Source organism: Scyliorhinus canicula, chromosome 27, assembly GCF_902713615.1.
Source record: "Scyliorhinus canicula chromosome 27, sScyCan1.1, whole genome shotgun sequence".
In the NCBI taxonomy this organism is placed as follows: domain Eukaryota; kingdom Metazoa; phylum Chordata; class Chondrichthyes; order Carcharhiniformes; family Scyliorhinidae; genus Scyliorhinus; species Scyliorhinus canicula.
The window spans coordinates 6,552,132-6,579,478 of record NC_052172.1 but is presented as its reverse complement, the minus strand read 5'-3'; the positions used below and the strand labels follow the sequence as shown (position 1 = coordinate 6,579,478).

At 50.0% G+C, this 27,347-nt stretch overlaps 1 protein-coding gene across 1 annotated transcript in view; it reads left to right on the top strand.

The window, feature by feature from the left end:
* Nucleotides 1-18,630, top strand: part of LOC119957847 (complement C1s subcomponent-like) — a 70,736-nt gene extending 52,106 nt beyond the window's left edge. Inside the window, exons 9-11 of the mRNA XM_038785998.1 lie at nucleotides 2,411-2,530; nucleotides 9,421-9,498; nucleotides 17,624-18,630. Coding sequence (XP_038641926.1) covers nucleotides 2,411-2,530; nucleotides 9,421-9,498; nucleotides 17,624-18,411 — 986 coding nt within the window. The 3' untranslated portion in view covers nucleotides 18,412-18,630. The remainder of the gene's footprint in view (nucleotides 1-2,410; nucleotides 2,531-9,420; nucleotides 9,499-17,623) is intronic.
* The last annotated feature ends 8,717 nt before the right edge of the window (nucleotides 18,631-27,347 follow it).

The window sequence follows — 27,347 nt, the reverse complement described above, 5'->3', positions numbered from 1 at the left end:
ACTTGGGCCAGTGCGCTCAGTGCTGGTCTCCACAAACGAGGGCCAGACGGAATGACACTCGTCAGAGTCTCTCAGGGGATTGGAGGCACCCTGACACTGCCACCTTGGTGCCAATTTTACGATGGGGTGGGCAGGGCCTCAGTGGGGGGTGGGAGTGGGGGAAGCATGCCTTTTCTCCTGCTAATGTCAGTAACTGACCAGTCAATGGCCACTTAAGGACCTTCACCCACCGAGCCTGAATTCCAGTGAATGAATAAGAGGTGAATGAGCGATTGGGGGAGGAAGAGAAAAATTGAAATACCTAAATCTTGGTGAGACGGATGTGGCCGGGGGGGGGGCAGACATCGGCACCTGAGCGTTTGGAGACCTCAGGACCTCTTTCTCCCCACCACCCTCACCAATCTCCCAGGATACCAATTGTTGTCATCCCGCCCCCCCCCCTCTCCCCCACCAACATCCTCTCCAGGTGTCCCGTATCCTCCCAGGATCCCTGCCACTCACTTTGCCTCTACGCTCTGACACTGAGATCCATGATTTTTGCCTCTAACGGCCACTGAAACTCAGTGTCCAGAGGGCCTGCTGCATGTTAATCTGATTGGCCAGCAGCTCTCCAAGGTGGGACGTCTGCCTTAGTGAAGATGGATCATCTGTCTCCTGCCAGTCAATGCTCATTATAACGGACCTGTCACCAGGGTGTGTTCCCTGTCGACTCTCCGGAAGGGCTGACCCTCTGCCATGCGAAAAATTCAGGCCGATAATTATTGAAAGATACACTTGCACTGGATCCTGGGATCAGAGGATTGCCCCGTGGCGAGAGGCTGAGTTAACTGGGCTGATGTTCTGTGGGAGAATGAGAGCTGATCTCTGTGAAACATACAAGATTCTGACTGGGTTTGACAGGGTTGACATGGCTGGAACAAGGGATAGATTCTCAGCAGAAGGAGCCGATCATTCCGGATCGAGGTGAGGACACACTTCTTCACTCGAAAAGTGCTCAGGGTTCCCTAGAGGGTTAAAGAACAAAGAGAAGTAAAGCACAGAAACAGGTCTTTCGGCCCGCCAAGCCTGCGCCGGCAATGCTGCCCATCTAACCTAAAACCCTCCACACTTCCAAGGTCCGTATCCCTCTAATCCCATCCTATTCATGTATTTGTCAAGATGCCCCTTAAACGTCACTATCATACATGCTTCCACCACCTCCTCCGGCAGCGAGTTGCAGGTACCCACTCCCCTCTGTGTAAAAATACGTCTCTGGCACATTTACACTTTGCCCCTTGCACCTTAAACCTATGTCTTACTGTAATTAACTTACACCCTGGGAAAAAAAGCTTCAGACTATCCACTCTGTCCATGCCCCTCATAATCTTGTAGACTTCTATCAGGTCACCTTCAACCTCTGTTGTTCCAGTGAGAACAAACCAAGTTATCCAACCATACCTAATGCCCTCCATCCCAGCCACCACCCTGGTAAACGTCTTCTGCACCCTCTCCAAAGCCCCCCATCCCCAATACTTCTGGTAGTGTGGTGACCAGAATTGAACACTATATTCCAAGTGTGGCCTAACTAAGGTTCTGTACAGCTGCAGCATGGCTTACCAAATTTTGTACTCAATAGCGCGGTCAATTAAGACAAGCATGCCTTCTTGACAACCTTCTCCATCTGCGTTGCCCCTTTCAGTGACCTGTGGACCTGCACACGCAGATCCCTCTGTTTATACTCTTCAGGGTTCTGCCATTTTGGATGTTGTATGATTGAACAAATTTCAGGATGGGATAGACAGATTTTTGGTGTTTCGGGGTATCAAGGGCGATCTCTAGACCTCACTTCCCCCACCGCCCTGTCCCATCTCCCAGGATCCCAATCTCCTGGGGAGTTGAATCTCAGTATCAACCGTGACCATATCACACAACACAGCAGGCTCAAGGGGCCAGATAGCCTGATACACTTTGTTCTTCCGGCACCATCCGGTCAGAAACTATTTTTGACCTGGTCAATTGTAACACGGCAGAATTAATTCATGCATCGGGATTTTCTGTCCTGCCACTCCAGTTTTCTGGTGCGGCACTCCCCGCCGGCAACGGGATCCTCCCAGCCGTTCAATGGGGTTTCCCATTGTGGGTACACCCGCGCTGTCTGGAAATGCGCGGGCGTGAGTGCACAACCGGCAAATCGGAGCATCCCGTCGACGGAGCATCCAGCCCATGATCTTATGGTGAAGGATATTCTGGGAATTGCGATTTGAACGTGATGGAATTTTTCAGGCGCGAAACCTGGAATTTATTAATCGTACAAAAAGATCAATAAATATATAGAATAAATATTTGTACAAATGATTACTGGAATAATGAATTTTGAGGGTGCATCTGATACCTCACTGAGCTTTATTAAAGTACAATCTTCCTTTCTCAGCTGTGGACTGTGGATATCCAGCAAAATTGAAGAATGGATACAGTAATTTCACATCCACCTTTTACAAATCACAGAACAAGTACAGCTGTGAAGAGCCATACTATAAACTTGAAGGAAATGGTGAGTCCATCGTATCAGCGCCGTGGCCATCCCCCAATCCCACTTTCCAGCTCTTGGTTTATAATGAAATGAAATGAAAATCGCTTATTGTCACGAGTAGGCTTCAATGAAGTTACTGTGAAAAGCCCCTAGTTGCCACATTCCGGCGGCTGGTACGGGAACCTGTAGATTTTGACATTTCCAGCTCTAATCTGAATATTCAATCCTTTGAGGGGTTTAAACAAGGCCAAGAGGATCCGTAGAGTATAGAAAATGTGACATTTATTTCAACTATATACATCGAGGTTATCCCTCACCGGACCCTCTCTATCTGTTGGTTGGTTCCAGACTGGCCAACCTATACACGTGGTTAACAGCCCCGTAGTGAGCAGGGGAGATCATACTCCTCAGGCCACAGGGGGAAAGCAATCATTGCCTCCCCGTGTCCCATGCAGGTTATTACAAGGGTGTTTGCCTCTATCACACTCAGAAGCAGTTTCAGATCTCCAGCACACTCTGGGTGAATAGAGTTCCGCTTAAATCCCCACCAAGCATCCAAAAATCCCTGCCCCTGGGTTATGGACTCCTCAATAAAAGGGATAAAAGGACTCCCTACCCACTCTATCTCCAGCATGATATTCAAACTTTTTTTTCAACCGGGCGTACTTCGGGACCCACCCGAGACGACCTTCGCGACCAGGCCGGCCGACCTTCACAGCGCCCAAGCTGACCGACCTACACGACCCACGGTGGCCGACATTGATGACCCACGCTGGCGGACCTTCATGGCCCACGTTGTCCGTCCTTCACCATGCACGCTGGCTGACATTCACGACCCACGCTGGCCAACCTTCGCGGCCCATGCTGGCCGACCTTCACGACCCACACCGGCCGATATTCACGACCCACGCTGGCCGGCCATCGCGGCCCATGCTGGCCAACTTTCGCGACCCACACCGGCCGATATTCACGACCCACGCTGGACGGCCATCGCGGCCCATGCCGACCAACTTTCGCGACCCACCATTTTCTCTGACCTGTAGTGCGAGAGGTCAGCCTGGGCTTATATTCTATAGTCTTGAGTAGCGATGAATGAGAAATGACCTCATTGAAACAGGCATTACTCTCTCAGGACTGTCCAGAGCAGAGGCAGGTGGGTGGTTTACAGCCTGGGGATATAGTCTGCAGATTACAATGCCACAATTTTAGACATAGATGAGGAGGCATTACTTAACTCAAAGTATTGTGAATCTTCTTTTAAAAATAAATTTAGAGTACCAATTAATTTTTTCCAATTAAGAGGCAATTTAGCGTGGCCAATCCACCTACCCTGCACATATTTGGGTTGTGGGGGCGAAACCCATGCAAACATGGGAAGAATGTAAACATTCCACATGGTCAGTGGTCCTGAGCTGGGATTGAACCTAGGACCTCAGCGCCATGATGCAGCAGTGCTAACCAACTGCGCCACCGTGCTACCCTGTGACTCTTTTTAATCTCTGAAATTCACTACCAAAGAGTGTTCTACAGGCTCAGCCATTGAGCATATTTAAGACAGATGCAGGAAGACTGAATTAAATTGGAAAAAAAAATGATGTGTCATCGTGCCGACGTCAGGAGGAGGCGAGCTCGTACTGAACTCCACCTGGGCTCCGGGCATGCACACTGATGAGCGGGCATGGATGCGCAGTGCGCCTGCATTTTTAAAGTTGGTCGCAGCCGTCATTTTTAAAAGCCAGTTGCTGCGGCCGTTGTGCCTGAATTCCTGCAATCGGGAACGCCGCGATGGATGGCTCCGTGACCCTCCCGACACCCGCCCGTGTCCCAACCGTGGGTCGCGACCCCCACTTTGAAAATGCCCGATCTGAACCCTTCATAATTCCGTACACGTCAATTAGGTCTCGCCTCTGTCCCCTCTGTCCCAAACAAAACAACTTCAGCATATCCAACCTTTCCTCAGAAATAAAATGCTCCACTCCAGCCAACGTGCTCCTAAATCTCCGCTGCACGCTGCGTACTTCAACACACAGTGACCAGAAATGCACATGTTCTTCCAGTTGGGCTTCCCATAGGTTCAAAGCATAATTTTCTCAGCTCTTATATTCTACACCTCAGTTAATGAAAGCAAGTCGTATTCCTACTTAACTAATGTCGAACCACCTTCCAGGTCCCCCTCACATCCTCTGCACCATTTTCCTTTACAACCAAACATACTTTCCCTTTTGAATTTTTCTGCAGTTTTTAGCAGCAGTGATAATGTATAACTGGATGTTTCCCGCCTTCCTTTACCCATCCCTCCCTATCTGACTGAAGTGAGGAAATCGAGAATCAAGTGGGCGATATGACAAGTCCTCTTGGCCATTTTACATTTATGGCTTTTATTTCTTCCTCACCCTTCAGGATATTCCCAAAAAACTTTCCTTTTAAACTTCAGTTGCTGTTATCATGGAGGGAAAAGCATACAGCAAGACTCCATTAACACTGAGGGCTGGTGGTGACCCAAGTCAAATGGTTTGTGGGTTATTACTGTCAAGGGTTGGGATCTCAGAAACAGGAGTAGTGACAAAGAAACTTGGAAACATAGAAAATAGGTGCAGGAGTAGGCCATTCGGCCCTTCGATCCTGCACCACCATTCAATATGATCATGCAAATTCAGTCTCCCATTCACGCTTTTTCTCCATACCCCTTGATCCCTTTAGCTGCAAGGGCCCCGTCCAGCTCCCTCTTGAATATATCCAACGAACTTGCCCAAACAGCTTTCTGCGGTGGACAATTCCACCAGTTCACAACACTGGTGTTCGGGGGTGTGGGGGGGCGGGGGGGGGGGGAGAGAGAGAGAGAGAGAGAGAGCTGAGTCCATAAAGATCAGCCATGATCTCGTTGAATGGCAGAGCAGGCTCGAGGGGCCAGATGGCTACTCCTGCTCCTAGTTCTCATGTTCTTATGTTCTCTGAGAGATGTTAGAACATAGAACAGTACAGCACAGAACAGGCCCTTAGGCCCTCAATGTTGTGCCGAGCAATGATCACCCTACTCAAACCCACGTATCCACCCTATACCCGTAACCCAACAACCCCCCCCCCCCCTTAACCTTACTTTTTAGGACACTACGGGCAATTTAGCATGGCCAATCCACCTAACCCGCACATCTTTGGACTGTGGGAGGAAACCAGAGCACCCGGAAGAAACCCACGCACACACGGGGAGGACGTGCAGACTCCGCACAGACAGTGACCCAGCCGGGAATCGAACCTGGGACCCTGGAGCTGTGAAGCATTTATGCTAACCACCATGCTACCGTGCTGCCCTGACAGCAGTGACTGCCCTGTTCTTCCTCATCTCAGTCCTGAATAGCTGACCCCACATTCCTAGGCTGTGACCCCTAGTTCTGGACGTCTCCAACATCAGGAACGTTCTTCCCGCATCGAGCCTTTCCAGCCCCATCAGGATTTTATATGTTTCTATGGGATGCCCTCTCATTCTTCTGAACTCCAGTGTGCACAAGCCCAGTCGATCCAATCTTTCTTCATATGTCAGTCCTGCCATCCCGGGAATTAGTCTGGTGAATCTTCGCTGGACACCCTCAATAACAAGAACGCCCATCCTCAAGCCCGGAGACCAAAACTGCACACAATATTGGAATTGTTTATTTAATGTTGGTGAATTGAAGGATTTACTTTACCTCGTGTATTCAGAAACGTTTGAAAACTTTTGAAGGATGCCTCTTGGTAAACTGCACACTGCAGCAGACGTTTATGGTGTCTCTTGTTTTTAGAAAGCTACTGGAGCAAGCAGAGTTTGCCTAAATAATGTCCCAGAGCAAACAGTCCATAAATCAATGGTGGGCAACCAAAGGCCTCGGGGGCAACATGTGGCCCGTCAGGAATCTGAATGGGGCCCACAGGAGATTTTCTTGACTGTTGCCACGTTCCACTGGTGTCTATCCTGCCGGTATGACTGGGCAGCATGGTAGCACAGTGGTTAGCGCTGTTGCTTTACAGACCCACGGTCCTAGGTTCAATTCCCGTCTTGGTTCATTGCCTGTGCGGAGTCTGCACATTCTTCCCACGTCTGCGTGGGTTTCCAATGGATCTCCGGTTTACTCCCACAGTCCAAAGATGTGCAGGTCAGGTGGATGGGTCATGTTAACTTGCCACTTAGTGTCCAACAGGGTTGGGCAGGGTTACTGGATTACGGGGGTAGGATGGAGGTGTGGTCTTGGGTAGGGTGCTCTTTCTTAGGGCCGGTGCAGAGTTGATGGGCTGAATGGCCTCCTTCTGCACTGTAAATTCTCTGATTCTATGACTGAAGTGATTTGCATGTAAATGAATAAAGCGAGGTGCATGCTGATTGCTCACAGCATTAGCTGGGTGTGCCGTGCACTCCATCTGCTTCCAATCAAGAGTAAATCTTTGTTTTGTTTTAACCACTTTTTAAAAATAAATTAGTGTCCCCAATTCTTTTTTTTCCAATCAAGGGAGAATTTAGCGTGGCCAATCCATCTACCATATCTTTGGTTTGTGGGGGTGAGGCCCACACAGACACGGGGAGAATGTGCAAACTCCAAACAGACAGTGACTCAGAGCCAGGATCGAACCCGGGCGCCGTGAGACAGCAGTGCAAACCACTGATCACCTTGCCACACTTTTTTTAAAATCACTTGACGATGATGACAGCATTTTCTATAACAAAATATTCGGCATGTATTAAATGTATTCATCCATATTCAAGGGTCACAGTTAATAATTATGGCGGCACCGAGGTGAGCACACTGCTGCCTCACAGTGCCAGTGACCCGGGTTAACACTGCTCTCTCACAGCACCAGGTTACCGGGTTAACACTGCTGCCTCACAGTGCCAGGGTCCCGGGTTAAAACTGCTGTCTCACTGTGCCAGGGACCCGGGTAAACACTGCTGTCTCACTGTGCCAGGGACCCAGGTTAATACTGCTGTCTCACAGTGCCTGGGACCTGGGTTAACACTGCTGTCTCACAGTGCCTGGGAACTGGGTTAACACTGCTGTCTCACAGTGCCAGGGACCCGGGTTAACACGGTTGTCTCACAGTGCCAGGGAGCTGGCTTAACACTACTGTCTCACAGTGCCAGGGAACCTGGTTAACACTGCTGCCTCACAGTGCCAGTGTCCCGGGTTAACACTGCTGTCTTACTGTGCCAGGGATCTGGGTTAACACTGCTGTCTCACAGCATCAGGGACCGGGGTTAACACTGCTGCCTCACTTTGCCAAGAACCCGGGTTAGCACTACTGTCTCACAGTGCCAGGGACCCTGGTTAACACTGCTGCCTCACAGTGCCAGGGACCCGGGTTAACACTGCTGTCTCACAGTGCCAGGGACACAGGTTAACACTGCTGCCTCAGATTTCCAGGGACCCGGATTAGCACCGCTGTCTGATAGAGCCATGAACCGGGGTTCAATTCCGGTCTTGGGTGACACTCTGTGCGGAGTCTGCACGCTCTCCCCGTGTCTGCGTGGGTTTCCTCCATAATATCCCGTTTCCTCCCTCAGTTCAAAGGTCTGCAGGTAGTTGGATTAGCCGTGATAAATTTTCCCCTCGAGTCCATTGATGTACAGGTTAGTTTACGGAAATAAGGTATGGTGGACGGGGGATGTGGACCTGGGTCCAGCGCTGTCTCAGGGATCGGCGCAGACTTGATGCGGTTCTATGCCCATTTTCAACCTTGCAACCTATTGAGATGAAGGAGGGCCGCTTATGTGGCCCACTCACCAGCCAAGTTGCCCATCACTGCAATGAGTCTCTCTGAACTACAGCAAACCAAATGTAATGTTCTTGTCGGATGACCTGATTTATATTACAAGAACACTTTCAGCTGAAGCTATAAGCAAAATATTAACATTAACTGTGGGTCAAATAGAAACAAACAACAGATGAATAATAGTATGATTATGTACAAGCAACCTCTCTCCCGGCTCCCTAGTCAGCCTAAGGTCACCAGACTCTAACATTCATTCATATACTAATGAGACTCCTAGTGGTCAGTCAGTGAATGACAACACACACATGATATCACTGCACAGAATATGACTGGAAATGCAGCAATGTCTCCCAAGAGGATCGGGGGATTTGGCCAACATCATTGCAGTGGGTGGAGGATAGTTAAAAAATATAAATTGTGATGGGCCATGGTTCAGAGAACACCAAAGTATATCATGGACTTCACCTGATGATCAACTGTTTAGAGATTTTGGCGAGGAGGAGCACAAGGGCCTACTTTTCAGGTGTTATTTAACAGAGGCCCTAAACACTTTTAAACAAAACAAAGTTTATCCTACGAATTCAGTTAACATTTTATAAACACACATAATAAGTATTTTTATCAACTACAAACATAAATACCCTCCACAGCTACAGTACTCTATAGTTAACCATTAATAACTTCCTGATCCTGTTTCACTCATGCAACAACATCCAAACAAGACAAAAAACGTTTTAACCAAAACAGTAGGTTTGAATTCTTTTGAGAAAAGAAGTAATCCGTTTTAAAATATCACGTGACCTGGACACCTTTTAACATGCAGCGAGAGAGAGATAATCTAAGATCCTTGTCGTCTGAATACAGCAACCAAAAGTCTGAACGGAAAGTAAAACTCACGGCCACACAACAGCTTCCAGCTCAAAAACAAAACTAACAACCCAGTGCCACAGCCCAGCTCCACCCACACAATAACATCACTGCTGCCATGTGATGAGAGAACACATTTCTTAAAGGGACATTCCCATGACAAAAATGATGTGCAGGTAAATCAAGTTCAGCCACGAATGACAGGGGTAAGTGACTCAATCAGCTGCATTATGGCTGGGATAAAGGTGTGGCTGTACATGTCGCTCTCCATCTGATATCTCTCTCCCTTTACGTATTTTCCCCACCAGCTATTTTTAACTGCTCGCATAATGCTGAATGGGTGGATGTCGCGAGTGGACAGGAGACCCTTCCAAAGTGCAAACCAGGTAAATATTTACAAGAGTGTAATGAGCAGGAAAGTAGCACAAAATCATTGGCTGTCTCACAGGAGGCCATTCCCTCCATTGCCCCTCTGCTGGCTTTTTAGCCGAATTACACAGTAAATATCGTCCTTCTCTCTTCTTTCCCCATACCCCTATAAATTATTTCTCCAATTCAATATTCCTGCAATTTCCTTCTGAGCGCCAGTAGTAACCTGAATCTGCTTTGCTCCCACTGCTATTTCCAGCTTCACCTTCTGACGTGCAGTGCACAGAATGGCAGAATTAAGCAGCAACTTTATAACAGATTATCAGTCACTGTCCTGGTCACCAATTAACTGACATGAAGTAATGTCACCATAGTCCCAGGTGGCCAGAGGCTACTTTGCCCTTTCATAGAATTTACAGTGCAGAAGGAGGCCATTCGGCCCATCGAGTCTGCACCGACTCTTGGAAAGAGCACCCTACCCAAGGTCAACACCTCCATTCTATCTCTATAACCCAGTAACCCCAACCAACTAAGGGCAATTTTGGATACTAAGGGCAATTTATCACGACCAATCCACCTGACCTGCACATCTTTGGACGGTGGGAGGAGCACCCGGAGGAAACCCACGCACACACGGGGAGGATGTGCAGACTCCGCACAGACAGTGACCCAAGCCAGAATCGAACCTGGGTCCCTAGAGCTGTGAAGCAATTGTGCTATCCAGAATGCTACCGTGCTTTTCTTGTTTTTTTTTAATCTAGAGGAGATGTCAGGGAAGGCAGTACAATGTTCCTCCTGCAGAATGTTTGAGGTGAGGGACACCGTCAGTGTCCCTGCTGATTTCATCTGTGGGAAGTGCACTCAATTCCAGCTCCTCAAAAACCGTGTTAGGGACCTGGAGCTTGAGCTGGATGAAATTCAGATCATTCGGGAGGCAGAGGGGGTCAAAGATAGAAGCTTCAGGGAAGAAGTTACACCAAAGACTGGAGATAGATGGGTAACTGTAAGAGGGACTGGGAAGAAGCAGTCAGTGCAGGGACCCCCTGCGGTCGTTCCGCTAAGTAACAAGTATACCGTTTTGGATACTTGTTGGGGGGGGGGACTTACCAGGGGTAAGCCATGGGGTACGGGCCTCTGGCACGGAGTCTGTCCCTGTTGCTCAGAAGGGAAGGGGGGAAAGGAGTAGAACATTAGTAATTGGGGACTAAATAGTCAGGGGCACAGATAGGAGATTTTGTGGGAGCGAGAGAGACTCACGTTTGGTATGTTGCCTCCCAGGTGCAAGGGTACGTGATGTCTCGGATCGTGTTTTCCGGGTCCTTAAGGGGGAGGGGGAGCAGCCCCAAGTCGTAGTCCACATTGGCACTAACGACATAGGTAGGAAAGGGGACAAGGATGTCAGGCAGGCCTTTAGGGAGCTAGGATGGAAGCTCAGAGCGAGAACAAACAGAGTTGTTATCTCTGGGTTGTTGCCCGTGCCACGTGATAGTGAGACGAGGAATAGGGAGAAAGAGCAATTAAACACGTGGCTACAGGGATGGTGCAGGCGGGAGGGATTCAGATTTCTGGATAACTGGGGCTCTTTCTGGGGAAGGTGGGGCCTCTATAGACAGGATGGTCTACATCTGAACCTGAGGGGCACCAATATCCTGGGGGGGGGAGATTTGTTAGTGCACTTTGGGGGGTTTAAACTAATTCAGCAGGGGCATGGGAAACTGGATTGTAGTTTTGGGGTACGGGAGATTGAGAGTATAGAGGTCAGGAGCACAGATTTGACTTCGCAGGAGTGTTCCAGTGTTCAGGTAGGTGGTTTGAAGTGTGTCTACTTCAATGCCATGAGTATACGAAATAAGGTAGGGGAACTGGCAGCATGGGTTGGTACCTGGGACTTCGATGTTGTGGCCATTTCAGAGACATGGATAGAGCAGGGACAAGAATGGTTGTTGCAGGTTCCGGGGTTTAGGTGTTTTAGTAAGCTCAGAGAGGGGGGCAAAAGAGGGGCAGGTGTGGCGCTGTGAGTCAATGACAGTATTACGGTGGCGGAAAGGATGCTAGATGGGGACTCTTCTTCCGAGGTAGTATGGGCTGAGGTTAGAAACAGGAAAGGAGATGTCACCCTGTTGGGAGTTTTCTATAGGCCACCTATTAGTTCTAGGGATGTAGAGGAAAGGATGGCGAAGATGATTCTGGAAAAGAGCGAAAGTAACAGGGTAGTTGTTATGGGAGACTTTAACTTTCCAAATATTGACTGGAAAAGATATAGTTCGAGTACATTAGATGGGTCATTCTTTGTACAATGTGTGCAGGAGGGTTTCCTGACACAATATGTTGACAGGCCAACAAGAGGCGAGGCCACATTGGATTTGGTTTTGGGTAATGAACCAGGCCAGGAGTTAGATCTGCAGGTAGGTGAGCACTTTGGAGACGGTGACCACAATTCGGTGACCTTTACATTAGTGATGGAAAGGGATAAGTATACCCCGCAGGGCAAAAGTTATAGCTGGGCGAAGGGCAATTATGATGCCATTAGACATGACTTAGGATGTGTAGGTTGGAGAAGTAGGCTGCAAGGGTTGGGCACACTGGATATGTGGAGCTTGTTCAAGGAACATCTATTGCGTGTTCTTGATAAGTACGTACCAGTCAGGCAGGGAGGAAGGGGTAGAGCGAGGGAACCGTGGTTTACCAAAAAAGTGGAATCTCTTGTTAAGAGGAAGAAGGATGAGGCGTGAAGTTTCATTTGGGGCGCTTGATAGTTACAAGGAAGCGAGGAAGGATCTGAAGAGAGAGCTAAGACAAGCAAGGAGGGGGCATGAGAAGTCTTTGGCAGGTAGGATCAAGGAAAACCCAAAAGCTTTCTATAGGTATGTCAGGAATAAAAGAATGACTAGGGTAAGAGTAGGGCCAGTCAAGGACAGTGCTGGGAAGTTGTGTGTGGAGGCTGAGGAGATAAGCGAGATACTAAATGAATACTGTTTGTCAGTATTCACTCAGGATAAAGATAATGTTGTGGAGGAGAATGCTGAGACCCAGGCTATTAGAATAGATGGCTTGAGGTGCGTAGGGAAGAAGTGTTGGCAATTCTGGACAAGGTGAAAATAGGTAAGTCCCCAGGGCCTGATGGGATTTATCCTAGGATTCTCTGGGAAGCCAAGGAAGAGATTGCTGAGCCTTTGGCTTTGATTTTTATGTCATCATTGGCTACAGGAATAGTGCCAGAGGACTGGAGGATAGCAAATGTGGTCCCTTTGTTCAAGAAGGGGAGTAGAGATAACCCCGGTAACTATAGGCCGGTGAGCCTCACGTCTGTTGTGGGTAAAGTCTTGGAGAGGATTATAAGAGATATGATTTATAATCATCTAGATAGGAATAATATGATTAGGGATAGTCAGCATGGTTTTGTGAAGGGTAGGTCATGCCTCACAAACCTTATCGAGTTCTTTGAGAAGGTGACTGAACAGGTAGATGAGGGTAGAGCAGTTGATGTGGTGTACATGGATTTCAGTAAAGCGTTTGATGAGGTACCCCACGGTCGGCTCTTGCAGAAAATACGGAGGCTGGGGATTGAGGGTGATTTAGAGATGTGGATCAGAAATTGGCTAGTTGAAAGAAGACAGAGGGTGGTGGTTGATGGCAAATGTTCAAAATGGAGTTCAGTTACGAGTGGCGTACCACAAGGATCTGTTCTGGGGCCGTTGCTGTTTGTCATTTTTATAAATGACCTAGAGGAGGGCACAGAAGGTTGGGTGAGTAAATTTGCAGATGACACTAAAGTCTGTGGAGTTGTAGACAGTGTGGGAGGATGTTGCAGGTTACAGAGGGACATAGATAAGCTGCAGAGCTGGGCTGAGAGGTGGCAAATGGAGTTTAATGTAGAGAAGTGTGAGGTGATTCACTTTGGAAAGAATAACAGGAATGCGGAATATTTGGCTAATGGTAAAATTCTTGGTAGTGTGGATGAGCAGAGGGATCTCGGTGTCCATGTACATAGATCCCTGAAAGTTGCCATCCAGGTTGATAGGGTTGTGAAGAAGGCCTATGGTGTGTTGGCCTTTATTGGTAGAGGGATTGAGTTCCGGAGCCATGATATCATGTTGTAGCTGTACAAAACTCTGGTACGGCCGCATTTGGAGTATTGCGTACAGTTCTGGTCGCCTCATTATAGGAAGGACGTGGAAGCTTTGGAACGTGTGCAGAGGAGATTTACCAGGATGTTGCCTGGTATGGAGGGAAAATCTTATGAGGAAAGGCTGATGGACTTGGGGTTGTTTTCGTTAGAGAGAAGATGGTTAAGAGGTGACTTAATAGAGGCATACAAAATGATCAGAGGGTTAGATAGGGTGGACAGTGAGAGCCTTCTCCCGCGGATGGAGGTGGCTAGCACGAGGGGACATAGCCTTAAATTGAGGGGTAATAGATATAGGACAGAGGTCAGAGGTAGGTTTTTTACGCAAAGAGTGGTGAGGCCGTGGAATGCCCTACCTGCAACAGTAGTGAACTCGCCAACATTGAGGGCATTTAAAAGTTTATTGGATAAGCATATGGATGATAATGGCATAGTGTAGGTCAGATGGCCTTTAGTTTTTGACTTCCCATGTCGGTGCAACATCGTGGGCCGAAGGGTCTGTACTGCGCTGTATCGTTCTATGTTCTATGTTCTATGTTCCCAGGCCTGGAAATGAAGTGAAATGTAAATTGCTTATTGTCACAAATAGGCATCAAATGAAGTTACTGTGAAAAGCCCCTAGTCGCCACATTCTGGCGCGTGGTTGGGGAGGCTGTTACGGGAATTGAACCGTACTGCTGACCTGCCTTGGTCTGCCTTCAAAGCCAGCGATTTAGCCCTGTGCTAAACAGCCCCTGCTAAACAACCCCTTGCTCTGCATTGCAAACCAGCTGTCTAGCCAAGTGAGCTAAACCGAGCCCACATAAAAATTTTACATGCAGGGTGCCCAAAATGAGCAATAATATTAATGTTCTTTCATTCCATATCAACTCAATGGGCGGCATGGTAACACAGGGGTTAACGCTGTTACCTCACAGCTCCAGGGTCCCGGGTTCGATTCCCGGCTTGAGTAATTGTCTGTGCGGAGTCTGTACGTTCTCCCCGTGTCTGGCGTAGGTTTCTTCCACGTGCTCCGGTTTCCTCCCACAAATCCCGAAAGACGTACTTGTTAGGTGAATTGGACATTCTGAATTCTCCCTCTGTGTACCGAACAGGCACCAGAGTGTGGCGACCAGGGGCTTTTCACAGTAACTTCATTGCAGTGTTAATGTAAGCCTACTTGTGACAATAATAATCAATGCCCTCTGAGCAGGATGTGTAGTGGGGTTGTTGGCGAGGTGGCTGGTTTAGTCTAGATGGCTGGACAGCTGGTTTGTGATGCAGAGTGAGGCCAACAGTGTGGGTTCAATTCCCCATATGGCCTGAGGTTATTCACGAAGGCCCTTCCATAGAACATAGAACATAGAACGATACAGCGCAGTACAGGCCCTTCGGCCCTCGATGTTGCACCGACATGGAAAAAAACCAGAAAATTAAAGGCCATCTAACCTACACTATGCCCTTATCATCCATATGCTTATCCAATAAATTTTTAAATGCACTCAATGTTGGCGAGTTTACTACTGTTGCAGGTAGGGCATTCCACGGCCTCACCACTCTTTGCGTAAAAAACCCACCTCTGACCTCTGTCCTATATCTATTACCCCTCAATTTAAGGCTATGTCCCCTCGTGCTAGCCACCTCCATCCGCGGGAGAAGGCTCTCGCTGTCCACCCTATCTAACCCTCTGATCATTTTGTATGCCTCTATTAAGTCACCTCTTAACCTCCTTCTCTCTAACGAAAACAACCTCAAGTCCATCAGCCTTTCCTCATACGATTTTCCCTCCATACCAGGCAACATCTTAGTAAATCTCCTCTGCACCTGTTCCAAAGCTTCCACGTCCTTCCTATAATGAGGCGACCAGAACTGTACGCAATACTCCAAATGCGGCCGTACTAGAGTTTTGTACAACTGCAACATGACCTCATGGCTCCGGAACTCAATCCCTCTACCAATAAAGGCCAACACACCATAGGCCTTCTTCACAACCCTATCAACCTGGGTGGCAACTTTCAGGGATCTATGTACATGGACACTGAGATCCCTCTGCTCATCCACACTACCAAGAATTTTACCATTAGCCAAATATTCCGCATTCCTGTTATTCTTTCCAAAGTGAATCACCTCACACTTCTCCACATTAAACTCCATTTGCCACCTCTCAGCCCAGCTCTGCAGCTTATCTATGTCCCTCTGTAACCTGCAACATCCTTCCGCACTGTCTACAACTCCACCGACTTTAGTGTCGTCTGCAAATTTACTCACCCATCCTTCTGCGCCCTCCTCTAGGTCATTTATAAAAATGACAAACAGCAACGGCCCCAGAACAGATCCTTGTGGTACGCCACTCGTAACTGAACTCCATTCTGAACATTTCCCATCAACCACCACCCTCTGTCTTCTTTCAACTAGCCAATTTCTGATCCACATCTCTAAATCACCCTCAATCCCCAGCCTCCGTATTTTCTGCAATAGCCGACCGTGGGGAACCTTATCAAACGCTTTACTGAAATCCATATACACCACATCAACTGCTCTACCCTCGTCTACCTGTTCAGTCACCTTCTCAAAGAACTCGATAAGGTTTGTGAGGCATGACCTACCCTTCACAAAACCATGCTGACTATCCCTAATCATATTATTCCTATCTAGATGATTATAAATCATATCTTTTATAATCCTCTCCAAGACTTTACCCACCACAAACGTTAGGCTCACCGGCCTATAGTTACCGGGGTTATCTCTACTCCCCTTCTTGAACAAAGGGACCACATTTGCTATCCTCCAGTCCTCTGGCACTATTCCTGTAGCCAATGATGACCTAAAAATCAAAGCCAAAGGCTCTGCAATCTCTTCCCTGGCTTCCCAGAGAATCCTAGGATAAATCCCATCCGGCCCCGGGGACTTATCTATTTTCACCTTGTCCAGAATTGCCAACATTTCTTCCCTACGCACCTCAATGCCATCTATTCTAATAGCCTGGGTCTCAGCATTCTCCTCCACAATATTATCTTTTTCTTGAGTGAATACTGACGAAAAGTATTCATTTAGTATCTCGCTGATCTCCTCAGCCTCCACACACAACTTCCCACCACTGTCCTTGACTGGCCCTACTCTAACCCTAGTCATTCTTTTATTCCTGACATACCTATAGAAAGCTTTTGGGTTTTCCTTGATCCTACCTGCCAAAGACTTCTCATGTCCCCTCCTTGCTCGTCTCAGCTCTCTCTTTCGATCCTTCCTCGCTTCCTTGCAACTATCAAGCGCCCCAACTGAAACTTCACGCCTCATCTTCACATAGGCCTCCTTCTTCCTCTTAACAAGAGATTCCACTTCTTTGGTAAACCACGGTTCCCTCGCTCGACCCCTTCCTCCCTGCCTGACTGGTACGTACTTATCAAGAACATGCAATAGCTGTTCCTTGAACAAGCTCCACATATCCAGTGTGCCCAACCCTTGCAGCCTACTTCTCCAACCAACACATCAAAAGTCATGTCTAATGGCATCATAATTGCCCTTCCCCCAGCTATAACTCTTGCCCTGCGGGGTATACTTATCCCTTTCCATCACTAACGTAAAGGTCACCGAATTGTGGTCACTGTCTCCAAAGTGTTCACCTACCTCCAGATCTAACACCTGGCCTGGTTCATTACCCAAAACCAAATCCAAAGTGGCCTCACCTCTTGTTGGCCTGTCAACATATTGTGTCAGAAAACCCCCCTGCACACATTGTACAAAGAACGACCCATCCAATGTACTCGAACTATATCTTTTCCAGTCAATATTAGGAAAGTTAAAGTCTTCCCTCTCGACTTTGTCCCTCTCTTGAGGTGTGGTGACCCTCAGGTTAAATCACCACCAGTCAGCTCTCGCCCCTTAAAGTGGAAAGCAGCCTTTGGTCATCTGGGACAATAGTGACTTTTGCTTATCTGTTGGAGTGACACAATGCCACTGTGTGCAGTCTCTCAAATCCTGGTGTTTGGACAGTGATCCAAGAGCTTTTCAATTCCTCTGATTCTATCATCTCTCCCCAGTCTGCGGGAAATGCCTCCTCTCCTCCGATGCCGGACGCATCTTTGGTGGCAGAAGGGCAAAACTGGGTGAATTCCCCTGGCAGGTGCGTCTGCTCGCCAGCAGCAATCAGATGGGTGGAGGAGCCCTGATCTCCGACAGGTGGGTGTTGACAGCCGCTCATGTCTTTGATAACACGCACCAGGTGGAAATTTACGGTGGATTTATTAATCTAAGAGACAGATCACCAAAGAACATGTTCCCCGTGGAACAGGTCTTCATCCACCCCAAATTCAAGCAGGTCAAGCACGGGCAACCCAACTTCAATCACGACATTGCATTGATCAAGCTCCAGGAAGAGGTGAAACTGGGACCCAACCTGTCCCCCCTTTGCCTGCCTGAACGAGGAGATGTGTCTCTGCCAGATTTCGGTACATTGGGTTACATTTCAGGCTGGGGTACGACAGAAAATAGGAGCCTTGCGATCTTTCTGCAGTTTGCCGAGGTTCCCGTCGTCAGCATGGATGAGTGTGAGAATTCCAACTTCCAGGGAAAGAAGCCCATTTTCACCCCAAACATGATCTGCGCTGGACGACAGGGCATGGATTCCTGCCGTGGGGACGGTGGGGGCCCATACGTCTTCCGGGACCGTCGCGACCGCAGTCGTCACATTGTCAGGGGCATTGTATCGTTTGGTCCGCCGCAGTGTGGCCATTATGGGGTGTACACCCATGTTGGGAACTACCTGGACTGGATTGAGAACACCATGAAGGAACACGAGAATGAGGAGGGTGAGGAGGTGCTCGCATAAGCATATTCACACATTGTGGTATCAATCACAATAACATGTCATTGTGAACTTATCTCTGTTTTCCTTCACTGCGCTATTTCCCTCATTCTCTCCCCTTTCTCACTCTGCCCCCCCCCCCCCCACTTCCTCTCATCAAGATGTTTTTATTTCTTTCCCTCACTATCCCATGTGTGCACTTAATGGAAATGAGCAGTCTCCTCGTCTAAAATAATAACAACACGTTCCTCTGTGTGAGTGTTTTTATTTATTAAAGGATCAAATGAAGAAAGAGGTTGAACGGGTAACAAAATGAGGCTCAAAGAGAGAGAGGGAGGCACACACAGTGAGAGAGAAAGAGAGAGACACGGAGAAAGAGAGAGAGAGACACAGAGGCAAGCAGAAAGAGGGAGTGCGTCAGATGTATACATGAGAGAGCCATAAAGAGAGAGAGGTGCGGAAAGACACAGAGAGAGATTTAGACACAGTGAGAAAGGAGCAGCAAGAGATACATTAGAGACAGAGAGGCAGACAGAGATTTGAGAGACAGACAGAGAGGGACACACACAAGCATGCAGAGAAAGTTAGACACACATGACAAGAGAGGCACAGAGAGAAAAAGATTCACAACAATACAGACAGAGGGTGGAATATAAATGTAAAAATTGGAAGGGGCGGCACGGTGGCACAGTGGTTAGCACTGCTGCCTTACAATACCAAGGACCTGGGTTCAATTCCAGCCTCAGGTGACTGTGTGTTTTCACGTTCTCCCCGTGTCTGTGTGGGTTTCCTCCGGGTGCTCAGGTTTCCTGCAACAGTCCAAAGATGTGTCGGTTAGGTTAATGGGTTCTGGGGTAGGGCAGGGAAGTGAGTTTGGGTGAAAGGCTCTTTCAGTGGGTCGGTGCAGACTCAATGGGCCAAATGGCCTCCTCCTGTACTGTTGGGATTCTATGATTCTAAAAAAAGGAACATTTGTGGTTGGTTTTGTGGGGAGTTTCCAGTTAATTCTGCCAACGAGTTCCCCACCGCTATCAAGTTGCATTTCAGGTGCGATTCTGCAGCCATGTTGCACTTAAGCGAGAGTGCAATCGGGCCATTAAATCGCAGAGACCAAAAATGAGACCCACGCCCAGCGCCAATGCATTTGCGATGTAACCGGTCCGCTCCTGTTGGTGAAATCAGGATTCTGCCGGAGCGCGGTGAGAAACCAATAATCACCACTTAGCCCAATCTCCATCTAATAAACGGGAGCGACCCCTATCTAACCGCCTTCCGTGATCTAACCGCCTCCCCAGCAAGTCGTCACATGGGTGCCAGTTAGTAGTCCTTTTTTAAAACGGAAGCTGGCTATAGGGCTGCAGCTGGGATCCGAGGAGGTGGGTAGCCATCTTCACCCACCGGCTCAGGGCCCGGGGGGACTGGAGCTGGTGTCCCGGTGATCGGAGAGAGGGGAGCTCCCATGGTGGGGGGGGGGTGGAATGTGTGGATGGGGGTTGGGGTGTTGTGTAGGGGGAGGGGGTGGCTGTCCATGACCTGGGCTGGAGGGTGGGTGTGGTTGTGTTTTGGGTGGGGGGGGGGTTGGGGGTGTTGTGGAGTGGGGGTGGCCACCCATGGCTGGGAGGGGGGGGAGCGGAGGGGGGAGATGAGTGCCTCAGCATCTGTGGGTCCGCCATGTCAACCCCAGGACCGTGTGGTCCCATTCCGGGTGCAGCCCACCTGCCCCACCGATAACCCCCGCTGACCGGGGAGGCGTCAGGCCGGGCGGCTGAAGTCTATTGTTATTGGGGAATTGGACATCAGAGTGAAGGGAGCACTTCACACAACCCAAGTGGATTCCCATGGGTAATTGTGCCATGTAACAGTGGGGGCTCTTGCCAAGCAACCCATTCAGACTGTGAGGCCTGGGCACTGTGGCAGGCAACACCCTGGGTGCAGGGGCCAACATCCAATCACCCAGAGGCAGGGCCCTGGCACCGGGGACATTTCCGTGACCAGAGGGTGGGTGTGTGCACCAGGGAGGGAACCAGCGCCCGCACCAGGTAACGTTACATGTGGGTGTCTGGGGTAAAGGGTCAGGGGTCCAGTGAGCAGCGGCCCTGCTGTGCCCGGGGGTGCGTGGGCAGGGCATGTCAGATGGCAGGGGGTTGGGGGGAGGGAGCAATGGAGGAATGGATGGTCCCAAGGTGGAAAACGCTGTTGGTTGTCAGTCTCTCACACTCTCCCATCCCTTACAGATATTACCTGGAATGAATGATATCTTGGTACCCGAGGCAGCTTCCCTCGTCGGTCTGCTGGCGGAGAAGGTAGTCACAGCAGTGCTGACAGAGGGTCGAGGCGGAGGCCCATGTACAGGACCCCTCCCCACACCCTGAGGATCTGACCATCCATCAGGCCAGTGAGGGACCCAGAGGGGGAAGCCGGCAATGATCCAACGTGTGCAGCAGGGTAGCATGGTGGTTAGCATAAATGCTTCACAGCTCCAGGGTCCCAGGTTCGATTCCCGGCTGGGTCACTGTCTGTGTGGAGTCTGCACGTCCTCCCCCTGTGTGCGTGGGTTTCCTCCGGGTGCTCCGGTTTCCTCCCACAGTCCAAAGATGTGCGGGTTAGGTGGATTGGCCATGCTAAATTGCCCGTAGTGTCCTACAAAAAGTAAGGTTAAGGGGGGGTTGTTGGGTTACGGGTATAGGGTGGATACGTGGGTTTGAGTAGGGTGATCATGGCTCGGCACAACATTGAGGGCCGAAGGGCCTGTTCCGTGCTGTACTGTTCTATGTTCTATGTTCTAAGTACAGGCATCAAAGAACAAAGAAAGGTCCTACAACACGAGGATAAAGAAACAGGAACAGGAACAGGCCCTCCAGCCCTGCAATCCTGCGCCAACCATGCTGCCCGTCTAACCTAAAACCTACTACACTTCTGGGGTCCGTATCCCTCTATTCCCATCCATTTGCCAATACACCCCTTAAATGTCACTATTGTACCTGCTGGTCTTTCGAACAGGTGATGGACAGCATGTGCCACAGGAAGCTACACCTCAACAAAGGGACGGTGCAGCATCTATGCCACACACTTGCGGACTTTGCACCACTCAGAATGTGTATGACAGCTACATCCTGCGGCAGTTAGACAACCCCGGTCCCTTCAAAGACCACCCCAGGACGACCGGCTGGCTCTTGGGGAATTAGGGATACCCGCTGAGGACGTGGCCAATGACGCTGGTACAGAGGCCGGTGACCAATGCGGAGACCCCATACAACGAGGCCCATGCAGCCACCTGCGCTGTCACTGAGCATGCGTCGGACTCATCAAGTCTTGGCTGCTCTGATCGGGCATTGCAGTACAGCCCCCAGAAGATAACCCACTTTGTGATGGTCTGCTGTGCACTCCACAACCTGGCACAGCAGTGATACGATGTGCTGGAGGTGGACGGGGTGGCACATGTGGCCTCCGAGGACCAGGAGGATGAGGAGGTGGGGGAGGATGATGACAAGGATGGGGAGGCGCCGCACCAGGAGTGTCTGGAGGATGAGCCCAGGGAGGATCCTGAGGACCGTCTGGAGGATAAATGGCAGGCGGCAGTGACGAGGGTCCGGCAAGGGCCAGCGAGGCCGTTATCCTTGCCTGCATCACAAAGGACATGGCAGTCTTGTTATGCTCTAGGTGTAGCATAAGCAGCTTCCTTGTGGTGCACTTGACAAAGGAAGGATCAGACGTGGAGATAACTTCAACACGTTTATTAAACTATATACACTTCTATAACGGGTTCAACACTACTGTTAATCCTACTATAGCTACTCAGACTGACTAATCAGACTGCTACAATCCACGTGGTGGGTGTGATATCAAATCAACCCTGTGTCTCTACTCACTGACTGTCCCCACTGGAAATAGGCAGATCATGTGTGTGGTATCCTTTATATATGGGTTGGTGTAATGCCCTCCTGTGGTCGTGTCACCTCTGTGTGTATCGTGAATGCCCATTGGTCGTGTTCCATCTAACTGATGTATTGGATGAGTGTGTGTGTGTGTGTGTGTGTGATGTCTCTGGTGCTCCCTCTAGTGTCTAGCTACTCTCCATGAATTTACAATAATCCCTTGTGTATTTACAGTGATGCACATCAACACAATGGCCTTGTCTGTCTTTCCACCAATGTGTCTAGGTGTGCCCCCAGGATGCACATCAGAGCTCAAGGCAGCCTGTGACGTTGGATGCCCCTGATAACATCCTCTAGGGAACCTGGGTCAGAGGGCACTTGCTGGTGGCACATGCCCCCCCTTCCCGCCCGGTTCCCGGTGCTGACTCTGAGATGTGCCATTGACAGTGGGGTGGGTTCAGGGTGAGGGGGGAGGCATTGCCACCACTCCATCGGGTGGCTCTGGGTTGTCACCCAGCCCCCCCCCCCCCAGCACCCAAGGCCCTGGATTCACCTCAGGATGGAACGCCAGCTGGGTTAAACTCAGTTGCCCCTGGAGGCCTGGCCGCTCACCAATGGCTGCAGCATGCTGTCAACATCCTTGACATCCCACCCTTGAATGGGACATGATCTGCACTGCCTCATCAAGTTCTGGTACTGGGTCACGTTCTCCAGCGACTTGGTCACACTGTCGAAGAGCACAGCTATTGCTGTCATTGACTGAGCCGAGCCATGCCTTTCGCACCTCCACTCATGCTGCTGATATCGTCCACGAGGTTCTCCATTGCAGTTGCCACCCTAGCAACGTTGGCCACGCATTGCCGGTGCCATCTCCTGCTGCCATTGCAGCTGGGCTCCTGCAATCAGATATTGACCTGCTTGAGTGTCGCTGACATCAGAATCACAGAATACTACAGTACGGAAGAGGCCCTTCGGCCCATCGAGTCTGCACCAACGCATAAATAAACCCTGACCTCCCTACCTAATCCTATTTGGCAGCACTTGGCCCATAGCCTTGAATGTTATGACGTGCCAAGTCTCATCCAGGTATTTTTAAGGGGTCTGAGGCAACCCGCCTCTACCACCTCCCAGGTAGTGCATTCCACACTGTCACCACCCTCTGCGTAATAAGGTTTCTCTTCAAATTCCCCCCGAAACCTCCCTCCCCTCACCTTGAACTTGTGACCCCTCGTAACTGAGCTTTCAACCAAAGGGAACAGCGGTTCCCTATCCACCCTGTCCATGCCCCTTATAACCTTGTACACCTCGATCAAGACACCCCTCTGTCTTCTCTGCTCGAGTGAAAACAACCCAAGCCTATCCAACATCTCTTCGTAACTTAAACGTTCCATCTCCATCTGAATATCATGGACGCTCCTCAGCATTTGCATGAACTCCGAGTAACTGTGCTCCAGAAGCTCAGCATCTGATAGTTCCCACCGAGTTGTGTCTCTGGCTGGTTGAAGGGGGTGTGACAGCTGTGACTCGGATAAGGTGGTGTTCTCGGCACTCCCCTCCGGGGAGTTCTCATGGGATACAGTGCGGAAGGACCACCCTGGACGGGCCGGCACCGGCGGGTGACGATCCTGCGGGAGAATGGAGAATGGTCAGTGGGAGGGATACAAAGGACAAAGAACAAAGAAAATTACAGCACAGGAACAGGCCCTTCGGCCCTCCCAGCCTGCGCCGATCCAGATCCTTTGTCTAAACCTGTCTTTTTTCCAAGGATCTACTTCCCTCTGTTCCCCGCCCATTCATATATCTGTCTAGATGCATCTTAAATGATGCTATCGTTCCCACCTCTCCCACCTCCGCTTGTAAAGCATTCCACGCACCCACCACCCTCTGCGTAAAACACTTTCCACGCACATCTGCCTTAAACTTTCCCCCTCTCACCTTGAAATCGTGACCCCTTGTAATTGACACCCCCAATCTTGGAAAAAGCTTGTTGCTATCCACCCTGTCCATACCTCTCATACTTTTGTCGACGTCAATTAGGTCCCCCCTCAATCTCCGTCTTTCCAATGAAAACAATCCTAATCTACTCAACCTTTCTTCATAGCTAGCACCCTCCATACCAGGCAACATCCTGGTGAACCTCCTCTGCACCCTCTCTGTAGGATCCACATCCTTCTGGTAATCTGGTGACCAGAACTGCATGCAGTATTCCAAATGTGGCCTCACCAAAGTTCTAGACAACTGTAACATGACCTGCCTACTCTTGTACTCAATACCCCGTCCGATGAAGGCAAGCATGCTGTATGCCTTCTTGACCACTCTGTCGACCTGCGTTGCCACCTTCAGGGTACAATGGACCTGAACTCCCAGATCTCTCTGTACATCAATTTTCCCCAGGACTCTTCCATTGACCATATAGTCCGCTCTTGAATTAGATCTTCCAAAATGCATCACCTCGCATTTGCCTGGATTGAACTCAATCTGCCATTTCTCTGCCCAACGCTCCAATCTATCTATATTTTGCTGTATTCTCTGACAGTCCTCCTCGCTATCTGCAACTCCACCAATTTTAGTGTCATCTGCAAACTTGCTGACCACCTATACCTTCCTCCAGATCATTTATGTATATCACAAACAACAGTGGTCCGAGCACAGATCCCTGTGGAACACCACAAGTCACCTTTCTCCATTTTGAGACACTCCCTTCCACCACTACTCTCTGTCTCCTGTTGCCCAGCCAATTCTTTATCCATCTAGCTAGTGCACCCTGAACCCCATACGACTTCTCTCTTTCCATCAACTTGCCATGGGAAACTTTATAAAATGCCTTACTGAAGTCCATGTATATTACGGTCCCCCACTGCATCCCATGGGAACTCCCCAGAGGGGAGTGCCGAGAACACCAGCTTATCCAAGACACAGCTGTCACGCCCCGCTCAACCAGCCAGAGATACACAACTCGGTGGGAAATGTCAGATGCTGAGCTTCTGGAGCACAGTTACTGGGTCAGTCTGGAAGGCAATAACAACTCACATGTGACAGAGCACCTTGAAGCGTGTCGGTGGATCCTCTTCTCTGCGGCGTAGTCCGACATCCACGTTGGTTCCTGATCTGTCCTCACCCAGTCCCGGAACCACCAGGGCCTGTTCCTCGTCGGGGGCGAGGACTCGTATATCTGGCACTCTGCTGCCTGTCTGGATCCTCTCCCTCCTGTTGTGAGCCAGCTTCTCCTGTGAGCACACAGAGGGGGTATCGGTGCAGCACGCATCTTTCACCGCGGGGCTTGGGAGGCTCGTGGGGGCTGCGGGGAAATGGCCATATTGGGGGTGTGGGGGGGGGGGGTGTGGGCCATATGAGGGGGGTGGTAAGGAAGGGAGAGGAAAGCGGAGTATGCGGGACTAGGGCTTATGGGTGAGCACATAGCACATGGCTAGGGTGGGCGGAGTATTGGGCGGCATGAGTGGCACGGCTGGCTATGGTTCTGCAGGGAAATGGAACGGAGCTGGGTGGGGGCGGTGCCAGACACATTCCTGAGAGGCTACTGGTGGTCCAATGCCAACCTCCACTGTGACGCCGTGGAGGTGGTTGACCTTCTTACGGCAGTGCATGGCAGTGTTCCCAGGCGACACTGGCTGACCTGTGGCTGACCCTCCTGGACACTCGGCAAATTAGGACCTCCTTTGTCACATCCACCATGTCCAGCAGGCTTCCCAAGTCGGTACCACCAAACTGTGGCTGGTATCCTTGGAGCTCGGCTGCAAGCTGAGTGGGGCTGGCTGTGCAAGTCCTGCTGTCACTTGTTAGCAGGGGGCTGGAGAGTGCGGTCCCAGTGAATCAGCTGACAGATGGTGATTTGCAGCGTTAAACCTGGAGGGCCACTTTAAGTGGGCCAATTCATGATTTATAGTGGGGCGGCCTTGCAGCAACCCCAGTGACCCCGTGCTCTGTGCCTGTGGGTGAAGATGGCGACCCACCTCCTCGGGTCCCCTCAGCAGCCCTTCCACGAGGTTCTCGTTTTCAAAAAGGGCAACTAATCGGTGCCCACAGGACCACTTGCTGGGGAGGGGTTCAGATCATGGGAGGCCGTTAATTGGAGGGAGATTAAGTGGTGATTATCGGTTTCTCGACACACTGCATTGGGGTCCGAATTCCACCAAAGGGAGTGGGCCAGTTAGATCGCAAACGGATCAATGCCCGGTGCAGTTCTCTTTTCAGTAATTGGTGCCACAGTGGCACACTGGTTAGCGCTGCACTGCGCCAGGGACTCGGGTTCGATTCTAACCTTGGGTCACTGTCTGTGTGGAGTTTGCACATTCCCCTCATGTCTGCGTGGGTTTCCTCCGGACGCTCCGGTCTTTTCCCACATGCCAAAGATGTGCAGGTTTGATGGCTTCGCCATGCTAATGTGGCCCTTGGTGGGGTTATGGGGTAATGTGGGGTATGGGCCTCGGTAGGGCGCTGTTTCAGAGGGTCATTGCAGGCTTGATGGGCTGATTGGCCTCTTTCTGCACTGTAGGGATTCTATGATTCTCTGGTCTCTCCTGCGATTTAACAGCCTCGCTTCAGCACAACTTGGCCACACAATCACACGCTTGGTGTGGTTCGATAGCGGTGGGGAACTCGCCGACAGAGCCGGTGGGACGCTCCCATGAAAAATCTGTGACAAATGACTTTTCCATCAGATCGCACCCAGAAACGTCCATTTAGATTGTGCCAAAAGTGAGTGGCGGGCGGGGAGGGGGTGGCAGGGTGTTTGTAATGTGTAGGCACAGATAGGCACCCATAAGGAGAGAGACAAAGATATATAGAGAGAGTGAGAGATACACTAACGGAGGGTGAGATACACATGCGCGCACACATACACACTGGGAGTGAGGCACACAGAGAGTCAGAGAGAGACAGACAGACAGATTGGAAGAGGCAGGGAGGAAATAGATGCAGAGACATGTGGAGTTGGAGAGAAAGATTCTGAAAAAGAAGCAAAGAGTCAAACGGTGCTCCTCTGTCTTGCTCAGGAAAGTGCACCAAAGCAGAATCTTCATCCTGAGGAGACCAGTGTGGGATGGAGTAATCATCAAATGCAGATTG